This window comes from Phoenix dactylifera, chromosome 4, assembly GCF_009389715.1.
Source record: "Phoenix dactylifera cultivar Barhee BC4 chromosome 4, palm_55x_up_171113_PBpolish2nd_filt_p, whole genome shotgun sequence".
Taxonomy (NCBI): Eukaryota; Viridiplantae; Streptophyta; class Magnoliopsida; order Arecales; family Arecaceae; genus Phoenix; species Phoenix dactylifera.
Genome location: NC_052395.1, coordinates 8,604,748 through 8,620,334, shown reverse-complemented (window position 1 = coordinate 8,620,334; position 15,587 = coordinate 8,604,748). Strand labels below are relative to the sequence as shown.

The window sequence follows — 15,587 nt, the reverse complement described above, 5'->3', positions numbered from 1 at the left end:
ATTCTTGGAGTCAGAATTGGATTCAGAAATCAGGCGCAAACCAGAAACTTAGCAATCATTACCAAGTTTTTTCATTTTCCTGATCTAAGTTTCCCCTCTAATTTTCCAGGTCCTGCTTTAAAACTAAACTGCACTAAGCCTTTCATATATAAACAATAGCACGAAAGCCAATCAGAATGGCAGCACCTAGAAGAATTCCCAACTGACATTAAGTCATGCTAAACTGAAGTACTTAAATAAAGATGCTTAGCATTCAGGTTTCTATGTGCATGTGTGCCAAATTCATAAGAAGCTGGAGATCATATTTAAAATGATGGGAGGATAGCACTTATGTTTGTTCATATGAAATCACAGTCCCACAAGTAGAGATGGGCATCGGGCCGTGCCGGGCTCGGCCCAGGCCCACCGGGCCACAGACCAAATGGGTCGTGCCTGGCCCGGCCTGTTACTAAACGGGCCGTGCCTGGCACGGCCCGCTTAGCCTAAAGGCTAAGCCCGGCACGGCCCGTCTGTCAAAAAAAATAGCCGTTACCCATAACGGCTATTTGTGGTTTTTACCCATTTTGCCCCCCCCCCCCCCCCCCAACAATCATAAAATGGCTAATTTGAGGGGTATTTTAGGGAAAAAAATTGGAGTCCTATAAATACCCCTTTCCTCCCTCATTTTCACCACACCAAACCAACGCTTCTCTCCTTCTCTACTACTACTATTTCTCTCTTCTAGCAATATTTAGCAAGTCCTCTAGGCTTCTAGCAATTTAATTTTTAGTTTGCATTTAGCAAGTGTTCAAGTGCTACACAAGAGGAGGTTCTTGCTGAGAAGTTAGAAGTACAAGAGAAAGAGAAGGTCACTCCTTGTTGAGAGCACAAGAGGAAGCTCACAAATCTCGGCTCTACCTCTGGTCCTCTACTCAATTTCTCCTTGTGGTTAATTTTTATTTTTTGCATTCATCAATTTAGATATGTCATCTTATGATAAAAATCATTTTGGCATTCCTCCTGTTTCTGAGGGAGAAGAAACTAATCCCCAACCCCATGTTCCTAGTTCCTCTAGAACCAGTGAACCGAGTGAAGATCAAACCTCTTCTCGTAAGAAGACTAGTGCTGTATGGAATGAATTTGATAGAATTATGGTTGATGGAGTCTGGAAAGCAAATGTAAAAAATGTGCCAAACTTTATAGTTGTAGTAGTAGTGGGGGAACAGGCCATTTAAAAAGACATCAAGAGAGTCATAGGATGCATGATTCTCGTCTTTAAAGTACCCTTAATATACAAGGGGGACCACTTTTAGGTAATTTTGCATATAATCATAAAAATCAAAGAAAATCACTCGTAAAATGGATCGTTAAGGATGAATTACCTTTTAATTTATGTGAATCTTTTAATTTTGAAGAATATGTTCAATTAAACCTACAACCTGCTTACAAAAGAACTAGTAGGCGTATATTTAGAAGAGTGGCTATGACTAACTTTTTAGCAATGAGACAAAGTTTAATTGAAACACTCTCTACTTTAAATGTAAAAGTTTCATTAACTTCTGATATTTAGTCAGCATCTGTAGGTAGTAATTGTTTTATTGCTATTACTGCTCATTATATTGATAATGATTGACAACTAAATAAACGTATTCTTGCTTTTCGTGCTTTTGATTTTCCACATTCTGGGCAACAAATTTCAAATGCCATTTATTATATTGATAATGATTGGCAATTAAATAAACGTATTCTTGCTTTTCGTGCTTTTGATTTTCCACATTCTGGGCAACAAATTTCAAATGCCATTTATCAAACTGCATGTTCATATAATATTAATGATAAAATTATGTCTATTACTTTTGATAATGCATCTAATAATAATTCTGCTGTTACATTACTAAAGGACTCATTGCATCCCATGTTAAATGGAAATTTATTGAATATTAGATGTGCATGTCATATCTTAAATCTTTCTGTTCAAGCTGGCATGGGCATGATTCAAGATGTCATTTCAAAAATTAGAAATGCAGTTTCTTTTATTCATGCTTCAAGATCAAGACTTCAAGAATTTAAGGAACTATGTATAAATCATGGTAAATGTTTTAAAAAATTTAAACTTGATGTAATTACTCGTTGGAACTCAACATATAGCATGATACATGATGCATACCCATATAAAAACTTATTAAGTGCATATATTAATGATCGTGGATTAGGCTTTACATTGACTGAAATTGATTGGAATAAAGAAAAAAATTTGAAAGATTTTTTGATTAGTTTTTATAATGCTACTAATGTTCTTTCTGGTATTTATTATCCAACTTCATGTTCATTTTTACAACAAGCATATATGATTAGTCAAAAAATTGCAGAACATAGATATGATGATGTTTTAATGCCTATTATTGAACAAATGGAATCTAAATGGAATGAGTATTGGGACAAGATATGTCCTATGCATAACTTAGCTGTTGTATTTGATCCAAGAGTTAAATTGAATGGCGTACTAATTTTACTTGATGCATATTGTGAAAATATAATTCAAGATCCTGAACCTGCTAAAATTGAGGTAGCACAACTTCTCTATGATATTTATGCTATATATGATGAAAAAATTCGTGGATCTAGATTCTCCGTACAAAGCTCTATTTCTTCTTCTAGTAGTTCTCGTTCGTCATCTATTTTTTCATTTATTGCACAGAGAAAACACACACATGCTTCAAGTTCATCTTCATCTTCTTCATTTTTAAGTAGTGAACTAGAATTTTATTTACGAAATGATCTTCAGTCTGCATATGATGAAAATCAAATAGAGAGTCTAGATGTATTATCTTGGTGGAAGAGTGTTAAAAATCAATATCCTGTTATGTCTGCAATTGCACATGATATTTTAGCTGTGCCGATGTCCACAGTAGCATCAGAATCCGCTTTTAGTGCAGGTCGGCGTGTTCTTGACGAAAAGAGAAGTAGGATGACTGGCGAAATAGTTGAGATGCTTCTCTACTTCAAAGATTGGTTGGATGCTGAGGCGAGACTTCCAGATAAAGGTGGACATGATACAACATCCTCTGATGATGATGATACAAACACTACTGAATAGTGAATACTGATGATTAGTAAGATTTTGATCATTTATTTTTATTTCTTAATTTTTTATAATTGTACATTTTTATTTTTTTAATTGTTAAAGTGAGTTATCTCTATTTTTTCTCCTTTCTTATTGTATTCTGGAGGTCAGACCAAACCTCCCTTCATGTACCATTTTGATTTAAATTAATAAACTGGTAGGGATCTATGCCAAAGCCCCCACCATTAAGGTGGCTTTATATTAATAAATCCTTAGTTCCCAACATTTATTAAAATAAATTTTATTCCCATTTATTTTAAGGAAGATAAGCCATGTCTGGCCCGGCCCAGGCCCGGTTCAGGCCCTTATGGGCCGTTCCGGGCTAGCCCGCGGGCCGTGCCGTGCTTGGCCCACGAATCGTGCCAGCCCAGGCTCTTATGAGTCGTGCCGGGCTCGGCCCGCGGGCCAAAAATTCTTAACTCAGCCCGGCCCCCTTTTATGGGCCGTGCCTAACACGGTCCGTTACTGTAGCAAGCGGGCCGTGCCAGGCCATGGGCGGCCCGGCCCAATGCCCACCTCTACCCACAGGACCAAGACCAAATCTCAGCCCCCCTCCCCCCCAAACCAAACAAACAAATGCATACATGTAGACACGCACACAATGCCTAATTCTTATTTCTGACAAGCAGACATACATATACATACATATATACCTGTACACATGCAATCACTTTCTATGTTCCATTTTGCTAACAGGCAGTTCTCCTCTCTCTGTGAGATAGCGCCCCATAAAATCTGAGGGACAGTCAACCAACCTTTTCAACTAAGAAACTGCTTGGGGATTTTGATTGCCTGACATTATCAACTACTTTACAGAGAAGCTCCACAAGGAATATCTAAGAGAAAGTAAGGGGTACCAAGAAGGGGGAGGTAGAATTTGAGGACCTAGTGGAGTCAAGTGAACCAGTAAGAGTGGCAAAAACACCCTTTTACAAACCCCATGAAACCAAGGAAACGTCCCCACCTTGTGATCGGAGCACTTGGGATCCCTGCATTCCAGCAACTCACCGGCACAAATTCCATACTGTTCAATGGACCTGTACTCTTCCAGAGTTAATGTTTCGGGTCTGTGGCTTCTTTATACTCATCTATTACAACCAGCTCAATGTTAACTGGTTGGTGCACTTGTCTCGATGGCAGTGGTTGATGAGTTTGGGAGGATGTTCCCATTCATTGAAGGTGCATTCAGATGATTATTTCTATGGTAAGCATTCTTATGTAGCATGATTAGCATTAAATCTATTTTGCATGCCAGTTCTAGAAAATTGCTTTCCTAAACCCAAATTCAAAAAAGTTGAAGACCAAAGTCAATCAATGTCAAATACGTTATTTCTATAGTAAGCACTCCATGTAGCATGGTACCATTAATTTGTTTTGCTTGCCAGTCCTACAAAATTGTTTTTCTAAACTAGAAGACATAGAAAATATAGAAATGTCAGTTGATCTTGAAATTTGTTCACCTTCACATGGAAATTCATATGCATTTGCTTCATAGATCTACTACTGAAATTTCTACCAAGAGGATGGTTAACTGATATGTATGTATCTCGCTTGCTAAATCTTATAACGGCTGTTCCACCAAAAACAAAGAAAAATTGTGTTTATCTATCAGATATAAGTTATCAAAAAAGGGAAAAAATAAATAAATAAATACCAAGATCAATTTCAATTTTGCTGGATCAAGAAAAAAATCCCATGTAGAAACAGATTAATGATAAGTCGAAATTACCTGTTTTATTTATGCCAAGTATATCATTATGTCCACAGGTGATTGTCGCTGTCATTCTTGCACTGATATTTGTTAATGGGGTGGTGCTTCCCAGAAACCTAGAAGTCTTTCTAGCGATTGCAACATGCGCACTTCTAGTGGCATACGGCTGGTTATGGGGGCCTCTTTCCTGTTTAGTTCGGAGTGAGATCTTCCTGCTTGAGATGAGATCAGCAGGGCAAAGCCTGGTAGTTTGTGTCAACCTCCTCTTCACCACTGCAGTAGCACAATGTTTCCTTGTTCCATCGTGCCACCTCAGGTATGGAGTCTTCATCCCTTTTGCCTGCCTATCATCATTATGACCTTTTTTATCATCTTCCTTCTATCAGAGACATAGTAACTGCCAATTGAGATGTCTCAACTGTGGGAGCAGCACTGGTATTGGAACAAGATTGTAGATGGACCTGATATAGACAGGGAAGTTGTTATAAAACATCAATATACATCATAAGGAACTCTATTCCTCCCCTTCCTCAACCATTCTCTCTAGTCTGTGCAAGTTTTTTTCACCAATAAATGTTAAACAAAGTCTTTTTTTAATTTTTAGTTGATTAAGTATAGGATAGTCTTCTGTAGGAACACTTGAATGGAAGGCCTCCTTGCAAAGAGTGACAGTAAAAATGAAGAAGAAAAATATTGTTATTATTGCACCGTTCTCTCTGCGATGTGTGGTTGATGTATTTTGTTCACTGAAAACTCTATTAGAAGTCAATGCCATAAAAGTCTTAATTGTTCTGATGCATTCCATCATACCATCTGAATTTCTGTTCTGCCCTTCACGATAATAATTTCACAGGCTTTTGACCTTTCATAACATGTTTCTACTGTCATCTGATTACTAGCTCCAGATAATGGGCTCATAAAACCAGTCCTCAACAGATCCTTTCATATCTTTGTTATATAACCAGTATGTAGCATGCTCCTGAAGATAATAACCAGACAGAAAGATGAATGAAACACTTTAATTCATTCCACAATTTTTTAACTTCATAACTAAGCCAGCAACTTTGCAAGTTCATCTACTCTCAAGCTTCCATGTGGGACCACATCTGACAAAACCCCTGGGAAATCATCCCTTCTCCAACTCCGAGAATTGTCTCTCTTACTGCATCTCTTTTCTGAAACTGGCACAGCTTCAACTTCTGTATCTTGCTCCTCGATCTTGTCACCCTTGTCTTTCTGAGTCCTCTGAACAGTAAATTTCCTGACTCTATGCTGGAAGACTGGTCCAGGCAGGGCTGTATTGGCAAGAGCAACAGACCTTTCAAAAACAATGTTAGCATCCAAAGAATGATCATCCAAGATGATTGCCCTGCCACTCTCAACAGCCTGCCTCAGAAGTAGCATAACTCCTTCCAAACATGCCCTACTAGAACCCGTATTATCTTGGCATATTGGACTATCTGCTTCTCTCCTTTCATACTTATTGCAGTCTAGAATTCCATCATCGAGTCTGGTGGCTGGACCAATGTCGTCATGCCTGTTGCAACATTCATAAGAAGCTGCCAATGGCGGAGCAGCTTCTCTTCCTGGAAGATAAAGGTCCTTACCTTTTTCCATTGTGTTCAAACTTGTGCCTAGAGAAATGCTTTGACAAGGTAATTCAAGACATGAGCCCACTGAGCTGTTTCCAGCACCTGCAGCAGGTGCTTCTTGGTCACTTATAATTGAAAATTCCTGGTGAGTCTCAGTTGAGAAATCAAGTGCCTTGCCAGTCTTCTTGGTTGGATCTACATGAGCCGGCACTGGGACACTTAAAATTTTTAAATTCACAAGATCCTCAGTTTGGTTTATACCCATATTGTCATCTAGAGTCGCTTCAGTAGGCACTTCAACACTGAGTTCCTTATTTAAGCTCCTTCCAGTACCTGAAATGAGGATGTCCTGGCCATTCAATAATGGATCATTGATGCTGGATGAAGTGTTTGTTGGATCACTGGCAATTACTTCAGCTTCAGTATGACTGTCTTCTACTTGCGGAAGAGATGATTTCCAATCCTTCCCTCTCCACATAAGTATATGCTCACCCTCAAATGAAAGTAGGATGCACGGAACTAGATCCTGCAAGGCCAATTTCAAGAAACTCTTACAAAAAATGACACCAGAAAGGATGTTATCATGCAATGGGAAATACCAACCTTGAGCTTGGCACCTATTTTCCTGCAATCACTTTTGTTCAGACCCGTGCAGTTTACTCGGACCAACTCACAAGCTTCAAATGCTTCTCTGACGTCTTTAACAAGGTTACCATACAAACCATTTTTTGCTGTTTCATGCACATATGGAAGAAACTTTAGCTCCACTTCAGCAAGAACTTTAGCTCCACTTCAGCAAGAATACAGATCAAATCCACATTGTATGAGATACTAGAGGTATCATTCAGACCACATATGAGAAATAGTTATCACAACATATGCTTCATCATGCTGTTCATGAGATGATGCAATAAACAAACGAAAGCACAAAAGGAGAGAGAAATGGTTACCAAGTCTGCATATTGGTGGTAGTTTGCGCCCTCTTTTACGCATCTCAGTTGCTTCTTCCAAAGTTAGTCCCTCTGGTACCCGCTTAATCAATCGTGGATACACCGGTGTTACGGGCCTCCACAGCATAAGAGGAAATCTAGGGCGGGTCCTCCAGTTGTAGTTTCGACCACGGAACAGGAAGATCACTCCTCCCTTACTGTATATAATCTTCCCTCCAGTTTTCTCCTATCAAAACATAAAAGATGACCTTCTAGATGTGATGTCGTACAGTCAATGAGAATTATAAAACATGTAGCAGCTGTTAAGCCATATGGAGTTGTTCAAGTGCCTCAGGGACATTCTCATGACAATGAGTTACATATCGAATTTTCATGCTTGGTGCTGCAACATGATTACTCGAATAGACTGGTTTTCAATCTTTTCCAAAAAATGACTTCATATGCTTTGGCTTCACAAAAACCATCTTTTTTAAAAGAAAATGGCATCATAAAATATTGATAGTTAAACTCTTAAGAAATACTTAGAGGGAGCTGTAAAACCACCTTATCTGACCTTTAAAGAGTAAAGCCATTGTCAGAATGTAGATTGAGGATACAATGACATGATGAACTCATAGAAAAAATAAATGAAAGAAAAACAACAGAAGGTGATGAAATCTCATTATAAGATATTGTAAAGGAGGGTCCTCTGTCTTCCTATGAAACAGCTGATTTCTAGCAAAAAGCAAATATGCTTGTCAGAGCCCTTTCAATCCCTTCTATGGCATGCTAAACCACACGTTACCCAACATATTCTATGGTTGATCTTAACATCACAGAAGGATATTTCTATGCCTTCTTCTGTTCCCATGAGATTCTTCAACTCAGAGTAACTCAGTGGCATTTATGAACACAAGGATGAGAGATACCATGAGTAAGAGACTATATAAGGTGCAAAGTCCACGTTGAGGAATTCTGCTTTCAGACAGCACATGTTTCAGATGTTCTTCTAATTAGCACATACTGATCACCCATGATCAACAAAACCAAAAGACAAATGAGGAAATTGCACCAAATCAAACCATTTGACTACATATTTGTTTCCTTTCATCTTCATAAAGATAAACCTCCCAGTCAAGTAAAAGATTGAAAACTTCATTACATCTTTTTCTCTCCACATCTTTTCAGCTTCTTCTCAAATATAGTCACCAACCCCAGTCTCTTTTTAATCCACAATAAGTTGGCAATGCCTCTTTCCGGTAAACCTTGGAGCATCAAATCCAACCAAAATTTCATAGTATCCCCTTCCCAGCCTTAAACACCAAATTAAAAAATGTTCCACATATTTGAGCAGTCATATCCAGAAAAAAAAGAGAGTGTTAAACATTCTTGAAATGAGAGGTCATCCCCCCCCTTCTCTGTTGACAGTACTTCGTTCTCATAATCAATTGACACATCATTATAGTTATCTATTAATTTCCAAAACCACTTCAATTCCTAAAACATATCAAGACCAATCCACCGCTGTACAGATTAGAAATCTCCATAATTCAGACACATTCCTTTGTCTTATCTCGGTCACCACTCCACAGATTTCTTTTCAGGGTTTCAGATCTACTCAGGACCACCAAAAGAGGCAAGGAAACAGAATGGTCCAAAGAGAAGTTCAATAATACACATCATAAGAAAAAGTCGCTGTTGAGCAGATCAAAAGTTTTGTTAACATAAGAAACAAGGTACAAAGACAAAAAATACATCAAGAAGATGAAGAAAGATGAAACAAGAGAGCGAAAAAAGAAAACACAAAGGATGAATCTCAAGGATGGCAAAAAAGATCTCTCGCTCTCCAAACATAAGAAGGTCTTCCGAATACCACAAACTGATGTAAATAATTATTTGCTTCCAAATGTCATCTAAGCTAAGGAAACTTTATTGGTATATTTATCTTTTCTCCCCTTCCAAACCTCCCAACTCCATAGATGGGGCAGAACCTTATTGACACTCCGAGCCTTCAAGTTTGAGATGGCAAGCAATAGGTGGATGACCCACGGGTATACAACACCACTTAAGAGTCTCCAATCCAATGTGGGACTATCCCTTAACACCAACTTTCACTTGTATAGCCCAAGGGAAGGAACCCTAAGAGGGGCTACACGTGGATTAGTGGAAGTGTGGAGATATCAATAGGCAAGAAGGAAAGATGATTTTGCTACTCAAAATTAAGTTACTAAGTGGATGACCTATGAGTATATAACACCAACTAGAGCCCCAACCCATCCAGTATGGGACTATTCCTCAACGACTCCAACATGAAAGCCAAGATAGAGCATGAACAGCTATCAGTAAGAATGCAAGGTAGAGTGTTTCAACCAACCAAAAAGAAGTGATCGCCTTCTAGACCTCCTCATACTCGATCAACTATCTAGATGAAAATATTAGAATTGAAACTCTTAAGGGCCGTAAGAAAAGATTAGACACTTGAAGAAAGATATTTACTTGGCAACCACATTGACAAGACAATGCATGAAAGTACTTTGAAAATTAACCTCGTCAAAAGAGATCATCTTAAAGCATGGAAGAAGCACAAAAAATTTTAAGGATCATTAAGCTCTCGAGAAAACATCATAAAGAAAAATGGCAATCATATGCAAATCGAAGATGGCTGACTTAAAATGAGAACCCTCAAGTAAGTAACAATCAGAGAACCTATTTAACCTTTGACTTCACATTTCTGCCACTAGAATGAATCAAAAGAGATAGAAAAAATTTACCCTGTACAAAGGTCCTCAGTTTCATAATGTTGAAAAACTACTTCAAAACAAATCCCTTAATTTCTCCACCAGAAAATCCTGTTAAAGAGCACAGATATCCTTCTACCACTTTTCAATCAATATCAATGGTATTAATATAACCAATGTTACCTCCCACTTACAAAAGCAATTAATATCTGCATCGAGAAGAATGTAATAGGAAAAAAGTTTTGTTTTCTGAAATAAACTGAATATAGAAGCTTTTAACTTACTGACCTCTAATTGCTGACAGACATTATCCATATCGACTGTGCACACACCTTTACATTTTATCTTGCATACCCTCCTCCTTTTCCAATGAGCATGAATATTTTCCAGCATATTGTGTGTTAGACCATCTCTACCTGCAAAAATTTGATGATAGAAATCATGGCAAAAAAATACCAGAAGTTACAAGTCATAAAAATGAGTATAAATAAGGAATGTAAATCATGCATAACAAATTAACAGCTAATCATGTAAGGACAGTCTTGAAAAATGATAATTAATAGTACATAGTGTACTGGTTAAGTGAGCAGCTTGTAAATGCAATGGCCAAACTATTTAGAGATATATGCACTACATGTTGTAGTATGTGATAATTAATAGAATATGCAAATGGATCAAGGCTCTAGGACAAATCTGTATCAACCACTACCTACTATGACTTCCCTCAAGTGATTAATACGAAGTTTCGGTGATTTTATAATATTGCTGCAAATAAGGATAATTCATACTGCATTTTGTTTCAGTCAAGACTTTTGTATGAGTTTGCAGAAGTGTAATTCATTACATAGTATCCTGATATATGAAGATAAAAAAAATTCTCTTTTTGAATTTTGTCCGAGTATTAGAACAGTTTATTGTTGGTATTGTAACATAAATACAACAGAATATTGCTTAACTGAATTTAGTAATAAAATGTTTCATTTCTAACCGAACACTCTTACCCAGGCTCATTTATTTCCTGCATAATTTATTTCTCACCCCATAAGTCTTCCTTCAGATATTTAAGGCATTAAATGATATAGCCGATGTTTCTTGCAGCTTACTTTAGATTTTATCAGAAAAGGAGAATATAATCAATCAAAAGAGCATCATAATACCTTAGCTGCCAAAGTCGGGAGCGGGTGCTTATGCAAGTGGAGTGGGTCCAAATGCAGGCAAGAAAGTAGATACTTTAAAAACACTTCTCATATGGAAGCACTTGGTAAGCTGGAGTGGGTTCACGATTCTAAAAAGATTCCACAGCAGATACATTGCCCTAGTCTAGTTACATTAGATTTTTAGAACTTGAGAGCACGAATCTCTATGTCATAGTGTTAAACCCTTCCCTCAATATGTTCTTACCAACTCTACCACTCCTGTTCCCAATACTACTTTAAAATGTGTTCCACATGAAAAAAAATGCCACCCATTAAATCTCACTACCAACATGGTTCTAATGCCCAAATAACAAATTGATGGCATGGGGGACTACCTCATAATAGGACAGAACCCTAGGAACTGAACTCAAACAAACCCCAAACCTCTACAAGGCAGCCGAACAATGAAACCAATTCTCCATGCAAAGAGTATCAAAAAAACATCACCATCATCAAGTCATAATGAACCTACAATCCATGTCATGGTGATTTTATAAATGCGTCAAATTTAAAAACCAAATAGTCTCTAAAAGAAAAGACTTGATGATCCAATCCAGCAACGACATCATACCAAAAAAGATGTCCTTCATCAGAAAAGAATAAGAAAGATCCTTTGATCCCACCTATAATAAAAGTTGCAATTCTTAGTAGATTTGTAGATATAATAATTCTTTATTTATTTTGATAACCTCATTTGCAAAATGATAGACTATCTTGGATGCTTCAAGCATGAAATTTCCAATCAACAAGGAATCCAGTAAACAATGATATTAGGACATTAGTAACATGGTTTCCACTTTCCAATACCAGTGAAAGAAGCCTCCAGAGGCTCTATGCTACCTAAAGGCCTAGGACTTAGGATTCTAAAACTAAAGTGCCTTGTGCCTGGACTAAGTGGCCAACCAGTAGTCTAGGATTGATTCTTTAAAACACTGGGATTCATATAGAAAACCACTAGTAAATGAGTTGTTTCTCAAATATTAACGGTGAAGTTCATGGTTAGACATATAAATACAGCTTTCTTTTTTCAATAAAATAAATATAGCTTGCAATTGGAAACCTCATCTGATGGTTAAAATTCCATTACGTGCTGCCTTGATTTCAACCATAATATCTACCAAGTTCAAAATTGAAGAAAACCAAAAGACCAGTATATTGAATCATAGAGAAAAAAAATTGATCATGCATTGTAACTGCCCTCCACATATGACACCTACCACTCAAAAGCCATCAAGTTCCACTAATTAACCATAGCGGACTCGTATAAGTGAACAAAAAGTTTTCTTTTTAAAAAGAAAAAGAAAGGTTGCTACGGTGGATACTTCATTGGCAGCAAAAGAACCGATCCAATAAACACAAGAAAGTTTTCCGAAAATCGTTTAAACAAAAAACTTTCAGGAAAGAAGAAATATAAGCATCAAAACGAACCGATGTTCAATTGTCTCTTGGTCTTCATGCAGCCCTTGACCAATTCCTTGATCTCCTCCTCAGCCAGCGGCTCTCCCAAAATCTCCTCCCTCGACACCGCATGGTAAGTGGGCCCCGACCCAGCCAGGAAAGGCCCTGGCGACTGCACCGGCTTTACACCCTTCTTCTCTGGCGGCGGGAGCTTGAACGAGTCGAACTCCGGCAGCTTCTTCTTGCTCGGCGGAAGCGGTGCCCGCCCCGTCCACGGCCTGGGCATCGTGCTCGGCCCGAATGGCAGAAATGGAGGCTCCCTTAGTGCCAAAGGTTTCACCTTTGGCGTCTCCGTGTAACTATACTGGAACTCAAAGGGCGCCCCCTCGATCCTATACGCAAGTCCCTTCTCCCCGACCGAAATCGCAGTCTCCCTGTCCGGCGGAACCGGAGCCGGCCGGGAAACCCTAGCGATCCGGCGGAAGGCGGGGTGGGACGAAGGAGAGCTAGGGCTTATAGGGTTTAGGGGGGGCTTGGAGTATTTGGAGGCTTTGCCCGGGATGGACGGGGAGGAGGGGGAGGAAGGGGTACCGTGGGACCGGAAACCGACGGGGGAGGGGGGCAGGGCGTCAGCGGCGGCGGAAGAAGACGGGTCGGCGGCGGTCGCATCCTCGGCGATCTTGAGGGCGGAGCGGTAGCGGCGGAGGCGGCGGAGGTCGTCCTCGATCTCTTGCTGGGCGCGGCGGCGGCGGAGAAAAGGCTCGGCGTTGGCGTTGTTCCAGCGGGAGAAGCGTACCTCGGTGGAGGGGGCGGGGCGGCGAGAAGGGACCGCCGGATTTGGCGGGAAGAGGGGGAGGGGGGCGGCGAATTTGAGTGCCATCGGAGATTCTTGGGGGCGGGGGTTGTGCCGGCCGGCGTTGTTGGGAAAAGAATGGGCGAGTGATCCGTTGTCCTTAAATTACTTATGAGTCCCTAGTGTAGTTGTAAATAATCCGCATGAAAATTATAAAAAGATTTCTGAAATTAAAGATAAATTAGACTTGCATATCTATTAATTTGAAAGAATATCAATCTAATCCCTCTTCAGCCCAAAAACTGTAAGAGAAAAAAAAAATTCTATAATCTTTTTTTTTATCCTACAGTTTAAGACGCCCATAAATAAAATTTAAGCCAAAACTAGAATAAGTTTTTTATTATAAAAAAAAAGCTGAGCAGACTAAAAAGTCTAATTTCTTAAGAAAATTTAATCTAATTTTGCTGAATTTTTCAAACGGTCCATAAGACTTATTTTTATCTAACACTAACTTAATGAAACGTTAATCAAATCATTAAAGCTAAATATTATTTTAAAAAACTATAAAAATATCAAAATAATCTTAAATGATACAATGGTCATCTAAGAATATAGAAAAATATGGATATCCTCCTCTTAAGAGCAATTTTGATTTTTCGCAAGTATAATAAAAGTAAATCTAAGAAGAGCTTTTGTAACTTGCACTAGAAAATAAGACCATGTAGCTAAAAATCATTTGATTTCAGAAAATATATTGCTTATAAAGTACAGTACAGCTAAAGTTGCAGTTTTTATATGCAAATACAAAGCTAGCCCGCGCTCCCTTTTTGCCAGCAGCCGTTAATTGCAGGTAATTGACAGTCCTTTCTTAAAAGTTAGCCCTAGAGAGTCAGGATTCAAACTTGAACGTACAAAAAATAAATTATTTTTTAATCATTATATAGTTTTTTAAAATTTTTTGTTAATATCTATAGGGATTGCAAGATAAAATTACTTCTAAATCCTCTATTGACTTTACATAATCACGTTATAATGCACATATAGAGGCTGCACAATATCTAAGATAAAATAATTTTTTTTTTTTTTTTAGTCTGTCTACTTTGTTTAAATTATTTTTAGATTAATCAACTCTGTAGAATAATATTAAGGATGTAGAGATGCAAATTACTTGCAAACTCTAAGTTCTTGGAGAATGAGAAAATGTTTCAAGCATGCAAATGATTCAACAGCAAACCAATATCCTCTATACTTATTCCTTGTGCCATAAATTACTTTTAGATCACTGAGCTTAAATAACATGATCATAGATTGCAGTTATGTGCACTGTAGATAATTTTTACGCTCAACATGGGTGAGATTCATGAGAAGTGTATCTCAGATTTGGAGGTAGAATTCTCATATTTTTCTCTCTTCAGAGGAAGAGCACGACCACATGATGAAATTGCTTATAAGTTATTACAAGATGGAGCCATACAAATAACAGTTGTGAATTCCCACACACAAAGAGAGGTATTCTAAAGTAGGAATTTATTTCCTATAAGACTCCGACATTGCTGTCCATGACATAGCAAGGAGTGAAACTCATGTTTGAAGTTGACATTAGATATTATGATGATGATGATACTGATATTAAGAACGAGGTTGAGTAAAGCAATCCAGTGTAACACAAAAAATCTTGTAGTGTTTTTATGTAAGAAACTGGAGGCAAAACATTAAAAATACTATATTTGATAGCAGTAGGTTGTTAGAGCTGTCCTCCAAATGGGAGAGATTCCAAGTTCAAGTCGAGTATTTCTTCCAGCATGAGGCCTAGGTGTGATAGAAAAAGAGGATACTGGTCATTTCCAAGAAGCATTTGCAAGGATATGACCTACTGTAGGATAACCGCATGCAAGCTTATTTGCTTCAAGAATTTAAGGCTGGAGGTCATATGATGGTGAACAGACCCACAAGATTGATTAAAGATTTTGACCACCAGTTATGCTAGATCAAACAAAGCTTTTCAATGCTACTAGTAAAAAATAGACATAATTAGAGCTGAAACTGGATCGAATACCAGTACATCCATATTCATATTTATTTTGTTTGACGAATATAGATACGAATGTGAATATTAGTTGGATACAA

General features: G+C 38.1%; 1 protein-coding gene and 1 pseudogene across 2 annotated transcripts; one reads left to right on the top strand and one right to left on the bottom strand.

Annotated features, from left to right (window-relative positions):
* The first annotated feature begins 3,448 nt into the window (after positions 1-3,448).
* LOC113463277 lies at positions 3,449-4,325 on the top strand (annotated as a pseudogene).
* Positions 4,326-4,471: 146 nt separating this feature from the next.
* LOC103715601 (CRS2-associated factor 1, chloroplastic) lies at positions 4,472-13,676 on the bottom strand. Of its 2 annotated transcripts, XR_005511438.1 has the most exons (6): positions 12,698-13,676; positions 10,362-10,489; positions 7,357-7,582; positions 7,010-7,137; positions 4,833-6,932; positions 4,472-4,673 (listed from the first exon to the last, which is right to left on the bottom strand). XR_005511438.1 is itself a non-coding variant. In XM_008803284.4 (5 exons), the coding sequence occupies exons 1-5, from the start codon at positions 13,545-13,547 to the stop codon at positions 5,865-5,867; spliced, it is 2,400 nt and encodes a 799-aa protein (XP_008801506.2). In that variant the 5' UTR covers positions 13,548-13,676; the 3' UTR covers positions 4,816-5,864. The 2 variants fall into 2 exon arrangements, 1 of the variants encoding a protein (XP_008801506.2); XM_008803284.4 differs by lacking the exon at positions 4,472-4,673 and having other exon boundaries at positions 4,816-6,932.
* Between the last annotated feature and the right edge of the window lie 1,911 nt (positions 13,677-15,587).

Coding starts and splice junctions, on each gene's coding strand:
- LOC103715601 (XM_008803284.4), bottom strand. CDS start 13,547: ATGGCACTCAAATTCGCCGCCCCCCTCCCCCTCTTCCCGCCAAATCCG. Junction 7,583..10,361: donor ATGTCTGTCAGCAATTAGAG/GTCAGTAAGTTA, acceptor ATGTTTTGATAG/GAGAAAACTGGAGGGAAGAT. Junction 7,138..7,356: donor ACCACCAATATGCAGACTTG/GTAACCATTTCT, acceptor TGCATGAAACAG/CAAAAAATGGTTTGTATGGT.